The 18,285-nt window shown below is 51.8% G+C and overlaps 6 protein-coding genes across 6 annotated transcripts; 3 read left to right on the top strand and 3 right to left on the bottom strand.

Moving 5' to 3' along the window:
- Positions 1–69: 69 nt before the first annotated feature.
- BCR38DRAFT_340786 (uncharacterized protein) lies at positions 70–1,549 on the bottom strand (the record flags this gene model as incomplete). Its single annotated transcript, XM_040855811.1, has 2 exons — positions 70–102; positions 155–1,549. The coding sequence occupies 2 exons, from the start codon at positions 1,547–1,549 to the stop codon at positions 70–72; spliced, it is 1,428 nt and encodes a 475-aa protein (XP_040716018.1).
- A 1,787-nt stretch (positions 1,550–3,336) lies between these two features.
- On the bottom strand, positions 3,337–5,529 carry BCR38DRAFT_185869 (Rho GTPase activation protein). Its single transcript, XM_040853969.1, has 3 exons — positions 5,355–5,529; positions 4,877–5,272; positions 3,337–4,825 (listed from the first exon to the last, which is right to left on the bottom strand). Exons 1-3 carry the CDS (start codon positions 5,363–5,365, stop codon positions 3,343–3,345), a joined length of 1,890 nt encoding a protein of 629 aa, XP_040716017.1. The 5' UTR covers positions 5,366–5,529; the 3' UTR covers positions 3,337–3,342.
- Positions 5,530–8,402: 2,873 nt separating this feature from the next.
- On the top strand, positions 8,403–9,734 carry BCR38DRAFT_465492 (putative reductase; the record flags this gene model as incomplete). The annotated part of the gene is made up of 2 exons (XM_040862704.1): positions 8,403–9,354; positions 9,486–9,734. The coding sequence occupies 2 exons, from the start codon at positions 8,403–8,405 to the stop codon at positions 9,503–9,505; spliced, it is 972 nt and encodes a 323-aa protein (XP_040716016.1). The 3' UTR covers positions 9,506–9,734.
- Positions 9,735–10,510: 776 nt separating this feature from the next.
- Positions 10,511–11,718, top strand: BCR38DRAFT_408627 (electron transfer flavo protein alpha-subunit; the record flags this gene model as incomplete). Its single annotated transcript, XM_040858284.1, has 2 exons — positions 10,511–10,573; positions 10,633–11,718. 2 exons carry the CDS (start codon positions 10,511–10,513, stop codon positions 11,716–11,718), a joined length of 1,149 nt encoding a protein of 382 aa, XP_040716015.1.
- A 121-nt stretch (positions 11,719–11,839) lies between these two features.
- Positions 11,840–13,103, bottom strand: BCR38DRAFT_431172 (palmitoyl-protein thioesterase 1). Its single transcript, XM_040860083.1, has one exon. The coding sequence runs from the start codon at positions 12,959–12,961 to the stop codon at positions 11,951–11,953; it is 1,011 nt and encodes a 336-aa protein (XP_040716014.1). The 5' UTR covers positions 12,962–13,103; the 3' UTR covers positions 11,840–11,950.
- A 3,047-nt stretch (positions 13,104–16,150) lies between these two features.
- Positions 16,151–17,546, top strand: BCR38DRAFT_340947 (uncharacterized protein; the record flags this gene model as incomplete). Its single annotated transcript, XM_040855825.1, has 3 exons — positions 16,151–16,377; positions 16,431–16,638; positions 16,701–17,546. The coding sequence occupies 3 exons, from the start codon at positions 16,151–16,153 to the stop codon at positions 17,544–17,546; spliced, it is 1,281 nt and encodes a 426-aa protein (XP_040716013.1).
- Positions 17,547–18,285: the final 739 nt, after the last annotated feature.

Here is an 18,285-nt window from a genome sequence, read left to right as displayed (position 1 = left end):
TCCAAATGCCAACATAGAGGAATCCAGGGTCTCGTTCCCATCTTCACCATCTCCTAGAAATGACATAGGTCAAGGAGTTCTAGGTCGTTTCCAATAATATTGCTGCCAGGGGTTAGCTTGTACAGCTGTCGCCATATGGGAGGCGTGATGTTACCTTGTGTTGCTTTCTACAAGCTCTCAAGCTCGGTTTCCTCAGGCCGTCGGTTACGGCAAGGCGGCGAGATTCATCGGTGTCTCTCTCGGGGACGTAGTAATACTCACTCTCCAGTGCCTTTCCTGCCGCATCCTTGCCTGAGCGGGTGATGATGCCGATGCAGTTAGTGGACTCGATGATCCGTCGCAAGTTATGCTTGCTGAGATCCTTCTTCTCTTCAGCGGGCAGGTTGTTCATAATGCCGGACAGCGGGTTGGATGACAGTCGCGAGAATGCGAGTTGGTTCACGACATGGTTCGTGACAGCCGAGACATCAATGTTTTTGTTCAGGGGCTCCTCGGGTTCGACGGAAGGAGCGGCAGTCGAATCACCTGACAACATGCGCGATGGCTGTTTCGGAGAGCCTGTCGTGACTGCTGCGAGGCGATTTGAGAGGTTTGCGCCGAAGGGCCCGAAGGAATGGATGATGGGATCATTTTCCTCGTCTGGGTCGTTCTCATCCAGTTCGCTGAGATCACTCGAGAAGCTGTTGGTGGTGACCGTTTGTGCGAAGGATGCGCCCGCGTCGACAACAGGTTCCGGCAGGTCCTGTTCATCCGCACTGGTATCTTCATAGATTTGAACCGGCTCACTTGCTTCGTTGTTGGCCAACAGTGCATTCAGGCTGCACGACGATGACTTATTAATGGGTGTTGGCGACTCAGGCGACTTGACACGCGTCTGTCTTCGCAGGGGACTGGACTGCAATGACACGACACTGTTTCGGTGTAGTCGAGAACGCGGCGAGTCATCCCACGAGCTATCGGACAAGTTCGCGATGGACTCATGACCAAGCTTCTTAGGCCAATGCACCATGACCCGCGCGTCGTGTACGTCCAACATAATGTCCGCACTCTCGGTTTCTGACGTGAACGTGTCGCCCTTGGCCAGATCCCACGTTCTTCCCTGGCAATGCAGTTTCAGTCCGTTCCAACCATTGCACGTGATCTCGACTTTGTTCGGTTCCAGGGGCGCCGTGGCAGGTATATATCGCGCCTTGACATGAACACGCGACACGAGACGGTTGGCAGACAGTTGGTAATGGGACGAGTTACTGGAACGGCCCATGAGTAGCATCTCGCCATTTTCGTTTAGTTCGACTGACGGAACGGCGGATAGAGGAGCTCGTTCTGTCATAGACTGTGTGCGAACTAGGTTCGGTCTGGCTAGATGGGCATGTGGTGGCGACGACGAGAGTATGCCAGTGCTGGATGTTGGGACGGGCGTAGGATATTTGATTGCCCCAATGGAACCCCCACGAGCCTGCCTCTTAAGCGGGCGAGGCAACCCAGGTGAGGAAGACAAAGGCTCGAAAGGCGGAAGGAGTGAGGGAGCAGGCCGCTTGACGCCAGCCATGGTCGACATGGCAGAGGGAGCGGGAACGGGCGGTGGCAGCGTAGGTTCAGATACGGCCACGGCCGCGGCCAATCTGTTCTCTGGTGAGGATATCATGCTGATGAGCCAAGATGCATGTCAATACAAAACGAATTGAACAACAAGCACGAATAATTTTGTAGAGTTCGGCTCCTGAGAAAAATTGGTGGCACAGTATCACGCCCTGGCAGGTTTCCTCGCGTCTTGGGTTAGGTCGATTCGCGGTGCGCGTGTCCTCCACCTGCTTTCTCCACTCGTACTAGTGTAAGTCGCTCAGCCCAGCCAGCCTCTCGAGGTCTGAAATCCGAGTAGTAAAGGTGGAGGGACAGTTGTGACAAAAACCAAAAGAAGGGTATCAGCTTTGCTAGCAGACAAAGGGCTGAAAAGAAATGTCACGATTCCGTCCGGTGGAGATTTTTTTAAGAAAAAAAAGTGGTCTGCAGATGTGGTCTCTCTGGCCGTGAGGTCTAGGTCTGGCAGAAAGAGGCCTAAGGTAGAGAAATGGGCTTGGGCGGGTTTTAAGTGAGAGAGAAAAGCTCGGGTTCCAAAACGCGGTCCTCTAGGCGCGTCTTGACTAGTGCGCGCCGTGTTCCGGCAAGACGGCCTGCAGTGGAGTTTTTACAGCGGTGCTTCACTAAAGATTTAGAGCAGGTTGGGTAAGAATAGCCCTGCCAGGCGGGTAGAGGTTAATTTGATAGATTCCTCGGCTTGGTGGAAAGAGATTGCAGCTATACTGGTACAATTCTTCAAGTAAAATTTGACGTTCCGCCAACTGCATGATACTGAAGCTTTAGAACACAATAGAACATTCAAATAGAGCGTAGCATAACTTATTTGAGACCCCCGAGTCGTAGCTTTAAAGTATGTCATCGCTTTCCATGTGTCTTTGACCCCCGCTCGACGATGCAAGTGGGCTCGCAGATGGAGCAACTTTCACCGCCGCTCGGATCAGTTTCAGCGCCGCGGCTTCCTTACTTAGATAAGATGGATGTCAATTAAACCACCTGGTATCACGAACTCTACACGCGACGGGTATTAGACTCTGACACGACGGGACGGAACTATGCACTGCTGCAGTCATATTCAAAGTCAAAAGCCAAAAGCAACGAGTAATATTATTATACTTAGTTGGTATCATTGAACAGACCGAACAAGGAACAAAATTAAGAACCCCACCCAACAACCGCATCTGTATAGTGGGATCGGGGTGGTTCATGATGCCAACACCTCCGACCCGAGTGTTGGGTTGTTGCAGATCGTAGTGACTCCAATAATGCTTTCCAATTCGTCTCATTGGAACCCAGCCCCGATCCCCACGAACTGACGCTAACCAAGCCTTCCTGCGGAGTTGACGGAATCGGTGCGAATAACGAGTTAATTTAGCCGCCCCAGCGAGCTATTATCGAAATCGTGTCATGAATCGGAAGATCATGATCGCGTCCGACCTGGGAAATCGCCGTACTTCATGTTTTCATTATTCTTCAAAACGTCCCAGTCCCCAGAGGAATCATAGATCAACACTAGGAAACAATGCCGTGTGTCAAAACCCAAAGGTCAGGTAAAATATCCAGAAAGTCTCATCCATGTGCCATCTGCGTAACCTCGTGCGGCAACTCTGTTGCAGATTCGGCAGAAACCTGACAATTTTCGGAAGATGCACCAGCAACTCGGGCGGCTCCATAGCGACACCAGTCACGGCGCCGGATCTCCGGTTTCTGGTGATGCTCAGCGCAAGGTGGTCAGTCTCCACGGCCATTGACTGACCACTGGGTTTCTCAAAATGCTGCTCGACTCTTTCGGCCCTCATTCAGCATCATTATGTATTCGCTGCGTTTGCGGATCAAGAAAGCCATTGCCAACATAAAGTCGGTGCTGTACTTCTCCGAAGATGTATGCATCAATGGCTTCAGAATGACACTAGCGAGCCGCTCGGCTGTCATGCCGTTCTTCTCGGCTGCGTCCGCGATCTCCGCCCATACGTTCATCAGCAACTTGAAGATGCTCCTGCTGGTTCCTCGCAGACCGCCCAGCGCTTCTTCCCAGAAATCTATGCACTGGTCGGCGCGACTGCCGTGGGGACCACTGATGGTTGCCTGCCTGGATAGTGAGATCCACCGCTTCGCTATCGTTTCGGAGATGAGCGGCTTCGGCAGCTGAGAAAGGTACAGCAGGATAATATCCGCCGCATCATGCACCCCGTAGTTGTCCCAGTTGATATTCTCGCCGTAGAGCGGCGCCTTGCTGAACACCTCCTTGAGCTTCTGGACGCGGAAGCTGTCGCCTGGTTCCGCAAAGATGTCTGGTGCCTCGATTCCTTCCGTTTGCAGGAACACACAGCACTTGTGCAAGCAAAGGGGAAACTCTCTTCGTGAGGATCCGCTGCCGGAATGATGGGTTTTGGCACCACTCTTGGCGGCCTGCATACTCTTTTGCAGAGAGACCCCAAAGACAGCATTCGATCCTGGTGAAGGGGGTCCTTCGGGCTCTTCCAATTCCGTGTTCCACAGCGGTAGTCTCTTGATCGATGTCGACAACCTCCGACTGCCGCGCCGTACCAGACTTGCCTGGATGATGGGTGTCGACGGACGAACTTCGGAATTGGTCGACATGGATTCTGAACTCGACGGTTCTGAGAGAGTACTGCGCATGTGTCCCAGCATTCGTCCAAATCGACCGGGCTTGCTTTGCGGCGGGCGATCTGGCTTCCTGCCATCTGAACTGATTTCGGTGACAACTCCAAACGATTCTTCCCCATACCTGGCTATCGGAGGATCAAGGAATGGGGTGACCATAGACCTCCGCTGACTCTCGAAGCGTTTCAAGTCTTTGGGCGGGGGAGTAGGTGCTCGACTTGGAACATCCAGAATCTCATCCATCAATTGGTTCACCTCCTGGATATACTGGTCGGCCCCCGGGGACTTGGGCGGTGCGTCGTCGAATGCCGGGAACGAGGACTCGGACGTGACCTCAATTGCGCTATCTGGCGTGTCTTCCTCGTATACTCCGAAATAACCGCCATCTTCGAGTTCGCTACCACCGGTCAATAAGTTTGCATATACCCCCAATGTGGCTAAATAAACCCGTAGACTGAATCCGGTCCTGGTATGCTCGAATTCGCCGGGCAGTTTGGCTTGCAGCTGTGCCATCTCCTCGACAATTCTTATGACATCGTTGCTGACCTCGGCCAGCTGTTGTTCGTTCTCGATGCCATCGTAATCACCCTGTTCCGAGCTGTCGTGTAGATCACGGCCACTGGTACTAGCATGCAAGTCAGCAACGTGCTCTTGTACGACACGAGATTACACCCACGCTCCAACCAGGTCCAGTGCTAAGCCCATGGTTGCACGATGAGCTTCTAGAGCTGCCCTCAGCTGGGCAATCTGTTGCTTCCCGACGGCTATCCATTGTGCTCGTTTCTGCGTTTTCGATAAGGCGCTGCCATTGAGTGCTAAAAGACAAGCATCAAGCTCGCTGACGACCCTGTTACACTGCTCGAGGAGTGCAGGGGTTTGAGCAGCTATTTTGGAGGGCAGGTTGCCGGCATCCTCTTTCAAAAGAGTCAAGACACTCTGTAGCGAATGTAGTTCCCGTGAAATGGTGTCCAAGTCCGAACGGGCTTCGCGCACTTCTCTAACGAATTCATTAAGCACCAATGAGGCCCGCGAGATGGTGTTCCCGAGCTCGATACAATCGGTCGTGATGGAGCTGCCGCACCGATGCCATTAGCTGCCCCGTTCTCATTGAATCCGCCAAAGCAGGATTAGAGACACCGGGAACGTCAACTTACAAGGAATCCATGGTTGGAGCTTGTCTGGAATCTCGTCTCGGCCGCTACTTTATTCCAAAACACGGGATGAAGAGTCTTTAAAGATGCGACGACCGCGCCATCGACTTGGGGAGGGGGCTAAGACTCGAAATGGGAAGATGAAGATAATTCGCTGGCTCTCACATCCCGAGCGTGCGTGATGGAATGCAGAAAAGCTGAGCCAGTCACACACCGTCAAGGTGTCCTCGTTATGTTTAACAACAATCCTGAACCTGCCAAGGGCTTTGTTAAATTGCAGACAGGTTTCGTCTGGGCTCAGCACGTAGGGCAGCACATAGTAGCACGCAAAACAAGGTAGCGCATGCGCAGGGCTCTTGGGAGGCAGTTGCTCGCTGACACCCATGCCATATGTGGCCGGACGCACAAGTTTGATAGTTCCGATTATCATCTAACAAGGGTATGTACACCATCCCGGCCCTTCTTGCGACATTCCCCTGTACGTGAGGGCAGGCAAGGAGCCAGGTTTGCACCCTCATTCCGGTATGATACCACGAACTATTATCTGGCAAGGTGTGTTAGGCCCCCCCACAATAGCTCCCTGGTTTGCCACAGCACAGGTCCTGGCTTGGCAGCGCCGGAACCCCAAATTCTTCACAACTGCAGCTGCTGACTCGTCCAGCTCCGCTCCAAAGTGCAAAGCTGACACTACACCGTTCCTCAAGCCGGCTGTCTAGCGTACCACCCCAGCTTCACTCTACGACCCAATTGCACTTCGTCAAGCTGGCATAGAGCTTCTTAGTTGGGAAATACAGTCGAGCCTGCGTGACCAATATCCGAAGTTCCTAAACGACATTGGTCGCATGGGTTGCAGTCGGCTTCCTCGGCGTACTCTCCCTCGATCTTTGGCTAATACAATTCTGGTCTGGCCCGCCCCGACTGCCCGCGACTGTATGCCAGGTATACCATAGTAAACTCACTCCTGCAATGGATCGTCGACCTTGGGATCTGAACAAGGTGCCAACCCTGGTGCGCTACGGATTATTCCACCATCTCATTTGCATATGATCTGGCGAGGGACCCGCAACCGACTCCACACGCTTGATATCATGCGCGACCATCATGTGAAAATCGCTCCCATTGTTGGACGAGGTATGTAATGGCAATGCAAACATCGATGTCATGTCAGGATGCTCGGGAAACGAGGTGTATGAACTGGGGGAGGAGACGTGATGAGGGGCGTCACACACCGACATACGCCCCCGGCCTATGGTGCTGGGCTCGTCTGTTTATCTGGCATGCAAGGCTCGCTGCCTTAGGATGCTTTGCGATATCTGCACTCTCCGGTTCAATACAATCATTTTGATTACAGCTTGGTGGTAGTCTGAACCATGCTGTTGCATTTTGTGGCGATATTGGGCTAGGTACGGAGTAGTGCGACGATAACGACTCGAGCTGACATGGGGACAGCCGCAGGTGTGGCAGTTGGACTTTCTAAGGCGCAACACCGAGCCCTGGAGCTGCATCCGGTACTGGTTGCGAGCATCCTTGTGCCTCGAAGGATTCGCCCATCCCTACCATGTCATATTCGTTGTAGAACCGATTGATTATTGATTAGCTTGCAGTCAAGGCAGTCTACTGCTGTCAGTATGACATGCCTTTCAGCTATTTTAGCATTTTCCTCAGCCTGACAAAGTACCGGTGGACCCATGTGTGGAGTTAGCGCTAGAAGAGAGGAAGCTAACTGTAAGAGTATGCGACATGCACGTGCGAAGCGGGTTACTTACTGAGAGGGACCAAAAACTTGTGCAAGCTAGTAGCAGAACCAACCCTTGATACACATGTGTCTCTCACATCGCGGCATCGGTCCTGATGCACTCTGGTGAAAATCAAGCCACCGGCCGCAAGCGCTTTGAAGACGATCCCATTTAGTATCTACGTTGGTAGATGGTCGTCGTGGCGCGTCTTGGACCCTTCGTTTCGTCTCGACTGCTGCATCTCGTCTTCTGGTTCGGCATAGCCTTTTGACGATGACAGCCTGCCATCGGCCTCCCGGTCCAATCGCAGAGCTCGAATCGTCCGGTCCTATCGGTTGGAGGTAGTTCCTGGGAGACCGTGTGTAATGGACCGAAGCTTGAATTGACGTATTATAACCCGACATGCAAGCACTGGTGTGTTTCAAGCTTGTTCACCCCGTACCAGTTGTAGATCACATGTGGGAAAGTATGTCTACTTTGTCTGCTTTGGGCTCATCTGATGGGATGGATTCCCTTTTGCGGGATGTGACCCGCTGAGGCCTGTCAAATATCGTGGGGTTTACAGTCCGGGTAACCTGGTAACCCGGCGACTGGGGCATTCGACATGTGATCCACCACTTGTCCGACCAGGATCCAAATCTTCAAGTCATCTTGTTTAGTGACATGCTCACAACTTATTGGGCTTTTCGCGAGTTATCTGACCTGGCATAGGTATAAGAACCGGACTATCGTGCTTGAGGCCCATCATTGGATGATAGCTGCTGACAATTATTGCTGCAGGACGCACAATGGGCTTACAGTACCAGTGTTGAAGCCTTCCACCTAGTGGCTATGCCGTTGGCATCTTGCGCCAGTACTAAAATCTCGAGCATTTCGTGTTTAAAGAGCCCTTGGAAGTCCCGACAATCGGCATTGGTGTTTCTAAATGTGGCCATTTGGCCAGCCACGAAGTGCCTTCCAGATTTAGGTAGATGGGACTGGCTCAATATCAGGGGCACAGCAGCGAATCGTTTCTTGCGCAGAGAATCCGCAGCGCACTATCATGCCGCATCGGGTTATGCTACCTCCTTCATCGCATCGGAGCCGATATCGAAGCCTCGATTCATCCATGCCATCGGAGTAGGTCTTCCATCAACTAGAATAATCTTCGAGTTGATTAGTATCTTGTTCATGGTTTTGATCGTTGGCTTTTACTGCGACAAGTGTATTGCATTCGCGAGACGCAAAATCGATTTAGTGAATGTGCACGAGACTCGTCGTCAGAATATCTTATTTGGCTTATTTTCATTCCATTTAGTCAAGTTGAGCTTTCACGATGCATTTCCTCATTCTCGGTGGTACCGGTTTCATCGGCAAGGTGGCAGTCCAGGAAGCTATGGCTCAGGGGCACCGAGTAACCATGTTCAACCGCGGAACCAAGTCCATCCCCGAAGGCGCCAACGCCATAACAGGCGACCGTCTCGACGCCCGCGGGCTCGCCGACGTCTTGGGCCTCGCAGCCTACAACGGCACCGCTTTTGACGCTGTTATTGATACTTGGCAGGATGAGCCCTCAGCCGTCGGCAAGGCCGTTGACGCGCTTCGTGGCTATATAGGGCACTACACGTACATCTCCACTATCAGCGTTTACGACCTGCCCCTGGACCGCGACCCCTCTCAGCTCTACACGGAAGAGGCGCCGCTGTACGACGTCAATAAGCCCAATGCTAAGGACTCGGTCTACCAATTCAACAAACGCGCTGGCGAGATTGCCGCGGAGGAGGCAGCTGCTGGTGCTGTCCCCATCCTGCTCGCACGCCCGGGAATTATACTGGGTCCCCATGAATGGAAGGCTAACGGCGCTCGACTCCCGTACTGGCTAAATCGCATGCATCGCGGCGGTCCTACGTTGGCTCCAGGACGACCGGACGATCTCATGCTACAGTACATTGACGTGCGGGATCTGGTCAACTTCGTCATCGGGGCCGCGGAGAAACGATTGGCGGGTGCGTATAATCTCGTCAGCGAGCCGGGCCGCACGACCATGAGACAACTCCTCGAGACGTGCAACGAAGTCACCGGTGGCCGGGCGGAACTGAAGTGGAAGGAACCGGGGGAGATCATGAAAGTAGTAACTGACCCGGGTAAGGAACTTCCACTGTGGCTCCCGCCCGATGCGCCGGGGAGGGTGTATGTGTATGGGTGTGACGCTTCTAAGGCGAGGGACCAGGGGTTGAGGTGTAGAGGGTGTGAGGAGACGGTTAGGGATACGTGGGATTGGGTTGGGAGTGGGGATCCGATGGCGGAGGAGTTACGTGGGGAGGATGGGGGGTTGGTCATTGGACTTAGTGGTGAGAAGGAGGCGGTTTTGTTAGGGTGATGATGGGATGCGTGTAAGTGTTGGATTTTGGGGTGGTAGGCCAGTTTTACGTCGTTTGACGGATAGTTTGATGGGCTCGTATTGTGTCTTTGCGCGATTGGTGCTTCTTGCGGTTAAGACAAGACTGGCAGAAAAAATCAAGGTTGGTGTTGTGCGGCAAGAAATGGCCTGGTACATGGGCCATCTACTGGTACTTTTGGTACTTGCTACAACGTATGTTCAGGAGCACAGAACTGTCGACGACTAATAAAGGTCAACCTTTCACCATCAAATGTTCCAACTTTGAGGTCGAGGGTCCAGCTAGTGGGTGCTGTCATACTACTTGGATGGGAACCCCTGTCTGACCATACTCTAAATTGCAACCAAGGCCATGAGTGCCAATCGGCTAGTAGTTGAAGATCATGTGGTGTACTTGCAGTGTCTGGAGTACAACTTGTTCGGATGGCTCCAGCATATTATTGCAGATGGTTGGTTAACTTGAGAGGTGTCTCGCCACAAAGGTATCTTCTGATAACTCGCAGTCCGATTCCAGAAGTTGAGCAAAACTTTCAGTAGCTGAGAAAGATAGACCATAACGTATGACGAAAAGTACCTTCCATGAAGTTTCCAGCTGATGTTGTTCGATTTGTAAAAGGAAAATGCCTCCTTAATGGTCTTACTCCACCATACCTATCCATTCGCCTGTATAATTGATGGGTTGCCCTCGATTGACTCGGTGTCTACATCAAGGGCAATTTTGCGCATTATCTGCACGTACACACGAGTCTTCGCCGCTCTGAACTCTGGTTAATAAGAACAGTATCTCCTCAAGTTTTGGCATCGATTTGTAACTGTTCGGCATCACTGCCGCAGGTGGGGGTACATATGACTAGGTACTTGCCTTAACAGGGATTCTCATCTGGTATCGGGGTCTGATTGGCTCAAAATTTCGGATCGCGGAACCACGGCTACAGATGTTCCGTGCTCTCGAAATTTTTCTGAGAACTGCCCCACGCCCAATTGGATGGACGGTTTTGACGAAGTTCTGCGGTCAGTATCATCTTGACAACTCTCAAAACAACAAAATGGCGCCTTCAAAGGAAGTCTCTACGAGCTCAAATGCCATCGCAGGCATTGATGCTGATCAGGTATGTTCAACAGCGCAAGAAGACTGCTCCTGCCCCAAAACTGACCCTGCCTCGTCCAGACTCTCAAGGCCGCAAAGGCATTGTTGGCCCACATGAAGAAGACCTCTTCGGAGAAGGCCAACACTGCCGGAAAGAAGAACCTTCTTGCCAGCCCAGATGATGAAACCTCCACTGACGAGCTGCCCATATGGCTGAACCTTACAACCAAGCGTCATATCGTTGAGTCGAACCGAAAGAGCCTGAAGCCTGGGAAAATCGTCCTGCCGCACTCGTTGAATACCGACCCTGCCGTTACCATCTGCCTGATCAGTGCCGACCCCCAGAGAGCCTACAAGAACTTGATTGCGTCTGAGGAATTTCCAGAGGAGTGGCGTAAACGTGTCACCAGAGTGGTTGATGTGTCGAAGCTGAAGTCTAAATTCAAGACATATGAGGAATTGCGCAAGCTGTTCGCGGAACATGACGTCTTTCTCGGAGACTCCAGAATCATCAACCGGTTACCAAAAGTTCTCGGCAAGACGTTCTACAAGACTACGGCAAAACGTCCAATCCCGGTTGATATCCAGAAGCGTGTACCGAAAGTCGACGGAAAGAAGGTGAAGCACGTTAAGGGCGGAGACCATATCAACATATGCACACCAAAAGAGCTGGCTGCCGAAATTGCAAAGGCCGTCGGTACTGCGCTCGTCAACCTCACGCCGTCAACCTCGACCGCCATTCGCATCGGCTACGCTGGCTGGACCGCTCAGCAGATTGCTGACAACGCCAACACCGTCGCCTCTACATTGGTGGAGAAGTACGTCCCGCAAAAATGGCAAAACGTCAGGAGCATCTACATCAAGGGCCCGGAAACTGCTGCGCTGCCAGTCTGGCTCACTGACGAGCTGTGGCTCGAGGAGAAGGACATCGTTGCCAATGGCGAGGAGACCAAGAGCCTGATGAATACCGAGAAGGCGAATATTGGCAAGAAGCGCAAGTCGCTCGATGGCCCCGAGGAGACCGCACCGGCTCCCAAGAAGGTGAAGAAGGCCAAGGTCCCGAAGCTGTCCGAGAGCAGCGAAGATAAGCTGGCGCAGGAGATTGCGGAGCGGAAGTCTAAGCTGAAGAAGCAAAAGGCTGCTGCGAAAAAGGCGCTCGAGGTCTAATGTGAATGGAAATCCTGGACGTACATAGTGGATGAGGCGTTGGAGGAGTTAATCATGTTTCGCTGTAAAGTCATAGCACGGCGTTTGCAGAGAGGGAGAAAGCAAGTTGTGATAGACATGTATTATCTATCATTGCAATGTCGTTGGTTTGAACAGCTTTCACTTGTCGAACTCCTGATACCCCGTGACTGAAAGAAAACTTCCCCCAATACCAAAAGTTGCCGGTAATATTTTACAATTCGTCCATCGTCTCGGTTCCCCTCGGGAATTTCTTTCCAATGGGGCCAAGGAACTCCTTGAATGCAGCCTTGAGAACGTCGTCCCCAAGCTGCATATGACCCCCCGGCGTAGTCCTGAAACTCAAGCCCCCCTTGCGATCAAGCTCCCTCAGTCCCAACCAGTCCTCGGCGTACATCTGCCTCGCCCTCAATGGCGTAATCTCCGTCCCATTAACTTCCTCAAACCACGCCGTCTCCTTGGGTATAACCGTCGTGTCATCCTCAAACATATACATGGCCAAGTTCTCCAACTTGGCGATGTTCTCTTTGTACGTCTCGTTCTTCAGCGCGCGCTCGTTATTTATATCCGCTAGGAAATTCGACGCTTCTAGGTATCGATCGATGTCCGCCGGGTCGCGGAAGTACTGCGCCGGAACGAGCCGGTTCTGCACAAATTGGCTCCAGGTGTTCCCGTGTAGAAGCGCCATGGTGCCTTTGCAAATTAGGTCGGTAGTGCTGCACGCGCGGTAGTCCACGATGCCGTTATGTTGGCTGCCAAAGGTGAGGAGGCTGCGCACCGGGGGGTTGTTGCACCGCTCTACGTAGCCCCGTAGAAATTGGCCCCCCTGGCTGAAGCCCAGGGCGTCGATGGCAGGCGCGGTGGAGAGTATCGGGTGTGAAGCCAGATCGGAGCACACTTGGGAAAGCTGCTCGGTCACGTTGCCGAAGAAGGTCGCAGATCGGTCGTTGGATGGGGTTTCGGACAGTCGGATGAAGTATACGAAGGTACCTGGGTTGATGGACTCGGCGAGGGATCCGACGGACTGTAGGCCGTCGGCCGCGAAGTCGTCACCTAGGCCGTGCCAGATTACTAGCGGGAGAGGGGTGTCGTCTTCATCGTCGGTGGAGTACGGCGTTGCGTGGTTGTTATTGCCGAGTCGCGGGCGGCGGTTGATGGGCTTTTGAAAGCCGAGGGTGGAGGTTGCGAGTGAGAGGAGGATGGTGATGTTACGGAGAGAGGGCATTTTGGTGGTTAGTTGTACGACTGGGGGTTTCAGTGAAGATGTTGCATCTAGGAGAGATGCGTGGAAGAATGGTTCATCTGTTACTGAGTGTTATTCACTTATTGTTGAAATCGATGCGTTTGCCTAAAGGGAGAGATGGAGCTCACGGAGCTTGCTCATGACAGCAGCTAATATCAAGCTAGCAGGGGTCTGCCAAGATCTCTTGTTGGTTGGAAACAGCGGTAGGTCCCACAGGCTTGGCGTGCCTGTCTGCGTATAGCATCATTCCCAACATCACTTGTCCTTGCTTGATGAACCACTTTGAAAGTGCATCATGGTATTCTGGTAGGTTTCTGCCGTACATTATCCAGATTCAAAAGATTGAACTGACTGAATATGTCTTGTCACATCTGACTAGAGTGAACCATAACCAGTTGTGTAGCATTTGTGCGAAGCACCGGAATACCCATCAATCGGCTCTCCTGTGTCGAATCAAGCCAACAATATCAAACATCTTGGAATATTACTTACATATTGAACTTTCCATGCCTGGGAGAAGACTCCTCGACACCGAGGTAGCAAGAGCAAGAAGACTTACATAAACACATGAAGGCCCTGCTCCAGGCATGTCCCAGTAACAACGGTGGCTATTCTATCACCTTTGCTGCTTCTGGTGTGTTTGAATGGGGAGATTCTACCATGGCGTATGCATATTATTATTAGATGAGCAAAACTTGTTGTCCCTTGATATCATCGGTCGTATTCGGATCCTCATGATCGCCGTGTTCTCCTTCAGTGGGGTTTTCATGTCAGGAGATCAAGTAGCTTTGGGGAAACAGCATAACCAACCAGCTTGGGAATATCTAGGTGGTTTAGCTCAGTTTGTCATCCAGTTCCCGAATGATGGGTATCCATCTTTGGCGGGAATATATCAAGAGCAGCAACATGCCGCAAAACCCAGAGCGCGAATCAGTCAACATGTTGTTTCTTTCCTGGTAAGAAACCTAACTGATATATGCTTGATTCCAATACCGTATTCAACCTGAAGGACTGCAAACCAAATTAAACATGAATAGAGCCGCCGAAGCTGAATGGGACATTTTAACCCATTAGAAACGATGATGCTAAAGAAGCCACCCAACGTCTACCATCAAGCAGGCAATGTATACTTTGTTTATATGGATCAACGAGGTTCTTATGAATGTGTTGGACCAGTACGCCCATCTGGGACAATTTTAAGCTTCAAGAGTTCAACTCGAGAAGACGACCGAGAGGAGAACGTCAACCACTGCAATATACGCATAAGGACTCTTACCAGCTATTATTTCTGCTTTGAATTCTGATCCTTGGATCCTGACGGAATTGCAAATTCCACATCACAACACAACAAAGGGTGCTTTGCACAACTGCCACAACCTCATATGCACCCAACTCGAGAACGGGTAGAAGCAACCCACGAATTCCCTTGAACGCACCATTTATCACTCTGATGAAACTTCCTGGGTGATTTTCAAGACCGCTGCGGTAAAAGCAGATTTCCGTGAACAAAAGCTAGTCGTGGAAAGCACCAGTACAAGTAGCATCCGCTTTTTCTTACTCACCTGGGTGACTACCATCTGCCAACTTTACTTCTTACCTCTTTTGTTTCTGGAAAGCAGCAGCTTTTTCAAATCATCATCACGACACTGATTGAAAGAAAAAACCCAAAACAAAGTCTTGCGTGGATGGTGATATCTGAAGACTTTTGTCTCAGCTTTCCTGTCACAACTATTGCACTTACATGTGCTACACCGCCACAAAGCCCAAGCGTCCTGCATTGGGCAGTTAACATCACCGCCACATCTTTACGTCAGATTCTGACATCACCACAGCCACATCACGTGGTACCAATCTCTATACTGCCACAACGCCACAATGGTTCTACCGGAGAATAGCCGTGATGAGGCTGATGAGGTGCGAGCTCAGGCATCTGCTCAAGTTCAACCTCAGTTGCCAGACTCATCTGCACGTCTCCAGCTTCAAGTCGTTCCTCCAGGTGAAGTTACCCAAAGCTATACCAGGGTTGAAGGTCGCTCCGTGACCGCTCCTCGCCTTCCCCCAGGAGAGTGGCGACTCCCAAGTTCTGTGCCATCACTGAATCCGACCCACTATCATCCGACTCCGCAATTCCATCCTGACCATTCGTACCTGCCGCCGCCACCTGGTCCTTGTCATCCTAGGCCGCACGCATATCTCACAGCTTCTGCAGAGCCTCATTACAACGGGCCGCCAAGCTCCGGTCATCACTCATTGACGAACAGCACTGGCGCATCCTCACGAGCTGTTCACCAGCCGGAAAGCCGGCAGTCATTGACGAACAGCGCTGGTGGTGCATCTTCACGCATTGCTCACCCGGCACCTTTGGCGCTACAGCCGAACCCTACGAGAGTGAGCCCTACACAGCCCATTTACGGCGGTCCTGAACTTCAGCGGCGACACTGGGAATTGTCCGTTCGTACTGGTCCGCTGTCTCTGCCTTTTTCGCACCACCCTAATCCTCTGGCATCGAACCCCATCACACAAGCCTCTTACAGCGGCCCCCTTCCGCTCCAGGTGCAGAGCCTGCAAGCCTACCCGAATGCCAATAGAGGCAGCAACTACGACAGTGACTCTGATCTAGTGAGCGACACTGAATACGAAGACTCTGACGGTTCTGACGATTCTGACGCGACAATCACCCCTGCGTTGTACTCGAGTTCTCCGGCGGTATCACTTCAGCAGAACCCTGAGGAGCAGGAGAACAACTCAGCTATTGGCGACAATAAATCTCAAGAGGAAGAGGAACAGGAGAACTCCGAGGAGTTAGAGAAAGAAACTACTATTGACGACGAGGAAATTCAAAAGGGACAACAGGAGCACCCCGAGGAGCAGGAGAGCCAGCCTGCTACTAGCAACGAGGGCATCCAAGAGGTCCAACAAGAGATTCAACAGGAAGAGGCCCAACTACACCAGCAACCCGCACATAACGAGACACCTCTAAACATCTTTTTTATCCACGCACTCGAGGTCCCTACCGTCGATCCCAGTGTTTTCTTCGACACCGCCGAGTCTCTGCAAGACAGGATTCCTGGTCGTTTCTGCACACCTGATAGTGAGCAATTCTTCGGACTTCAAGCACACCCAGCAGACCAGGGTCCTCATCCATACATCAATGACCAGAACAAGACCACCATGGCTCCTCCCACGACCCAAGCCAGTACAAATGGCAATGATCCGGGTGCAGCCACGCAGGCAACTGTTCAGTACCCCCACCCTGGCCACGTCGCCTCGAGCAAGCAGTACATGACTGAGGATATTATTGCCCGTCTACTACGTGAGGATAGGTCAAGCTCCAAAGAGGATCAGTACAGAATTGATGGTGTAACCCTGATCGAAAATATTAGAGAAGCCATGCAGCTGTAAGTTTCAACGGGCACTGGACCATTGTTGCTCGATTGCTGACTTTCATTAGACCAGTCAAAACCTTTGATGCTGCCTGCACCTTCTACCATCACTTTCGCCTGAAGCATCGAGATGTCGATTACCACTATCAAGACGTGGCAATTGCTTGCATATTTGTCGCTTGCAAGGCAGAGGACACCTTGAAGAAGTCAAAGGAGATTATCTGTGCTGCATATAATCATAAGGACAATGTTGAGCCCAGAACCCAAGATGACAAGGTGAGATTACTTTGTGGACCAGCATGTACTTCTCTAAGTGAATTGCACTGACATCTACGAAGATGTTTGAGCAGCCTGCCAAGATTGCCATCGGTATTGAACGACTGATCCTCGAGACCATGTCCTTCGATTTTCGCGTTCGCAACCCGCAGAAAGTTCTTGTCAAAATGGTCAAGGACGTTCTCGCTGGAGATGGCACAATGGCGTTCATGCCCCTCGCGTGGGATATGTCGTTTGACATGTACAAGACATTTGTGCCGCTCAAGCAGACAAGCTTCACCATGGCCTTTAGCATTGTTCTGCTTACTTCGCGCATCAGCGGATTGGCTGCTGACAGGATCGATGGATTGGATCCCGAACATTGGCACACGTCTCGTGGTCGCGTCATGGAGACGGTGCTCGACTTACTTGACCTATACACGCAGCATCAAAAGCAGACAAGGCTTGGAGAGAAATTCGATCCCGCTAAGTTCATTGATGTTAAGATCCAGCTGAACAAGGAGATGGAGCGCTCAGGCTTGCCTCGATACCAGAAGCACTGGTGTGACAGTTGCGGATCTGATGATGGTGCAACTTCCCTGCTCACTGCTGCCTCCAACAACAGTCGCACTTCCACTAAGCATGGAAGAGACCAATTGTCCGGAACCAACCGCTTTGTATTCGATGCGGAAGAGGCCCAACGAGAGAGGGAAATTGTTGCACCGTACTTCGAGGATGAGTACGAGGAGCACGAGATCGAGGTCGAGGAGCCAATCCACGAGCCCCGCGAGCGGCCTCGCGATCACCGTGGTCATGGCCACGGACATGGCCACGGTGGTCAAGGGCGCCGCGGTCATGGTTCCGATGGATGGTACGGTGGCCGCGGGCGTGGTCGTCGCGATCGAGGACACCGTGGTGGCTTTTACTAAGCTCTGCGCCGTGTCTGGTAACTTCGTCGGTCTATGGCGGCTGTCACCTTTGATTTTCCCGACCTTCGATGGCTGATGTTTGACATCTTCACTGGTTTGCCCTCAAGGTTCACACACTGATCATTTGGAACCAAGCCTGCACATTGCAATCTACCCTGCCGTCCATGACTTGAGATTGACCAATTGGTCTTTTGTCGATATCAACGGTAGATGCCTTGGAATGAAGGTGTTTGAAAAGTCTTTAGGCGTTTGAGGACTGGAATTATTTTGTCACACACTGCACTATGTTGCATCGCATCTGGGCGGTGTAGCAATGGATTTGTTGATTGCACACTACGATTTGATGCATTACATCTGGAAGGCGTCCAGGGAAGGATGACTGAATGATACCCCCAAGAGAGGCATGTTTCGGCATATTGTTTCTTTGAGGAGTATTTGGATTGCAGCATTTGTTCGTCTGCGGTAGGACGACAGTTTGTTAATTGGCTTTCTTTGTCGTAGTTAGTTTGCATTGTGTCTCCGCTTTTCTGCGGTAGGACTGACTGACTGCGTGTCTGTCCATAGTATGGATTCTTCCTGTAATAGCCTCAAACTTCGCAATACGGCAGTGACAAGCATTTGGATTGGGAGACTTGGCATCAAGGCCATGTCCTGACGTCCGCTTTGAGGCCACGCACACACACACTAGCATACTTATAGAGTACGGAATGCATTGTTGACTAAACAATTATCCCGTGAT

The sequence above is a fragment of the Pseudomassariella vexata genome (assembly GCF_002105095.1).
Source record: "Pseudomassariella vexata strain CBS 129021 chromosome Unknown BCR38scaffold_6, whole genome shotgun sequence".
NCBI classification, from domain to species: domain Eukaryota; kingdom Fungi; phylum Ascomycota; class Sordariomycetes; order Amphisphaeriales; family Pseudomassariaceae; genus Pseudomassariella; species Pseudomassariella vexata.
This window is presented reverse-complemented; position numbering and strand designations above follow the sequence as displayed.

What these genes read in the sequence shown, in the direction of transcription:
- BCR38DRAFT_185869 (XM_040853969.1), bottom strand. An exon ending in GCACTGGACCTGGTTGGAGC is followed by an intron (nt 4,826 to 4,876) that starts GTGGGTGTAATC and finishes CTTGCATGCTAG; the next exon opens with TACCAGTGGCCGTGATCTAC.
- BCR38DRAFT_431172 (XM_040860083.1), bottom strand. Translation starts at nt 12,961, where the DNA reads ATGCCCTCTCTCCGTAACATCACCATCCTCCTCTCACTCGCAACCTCC.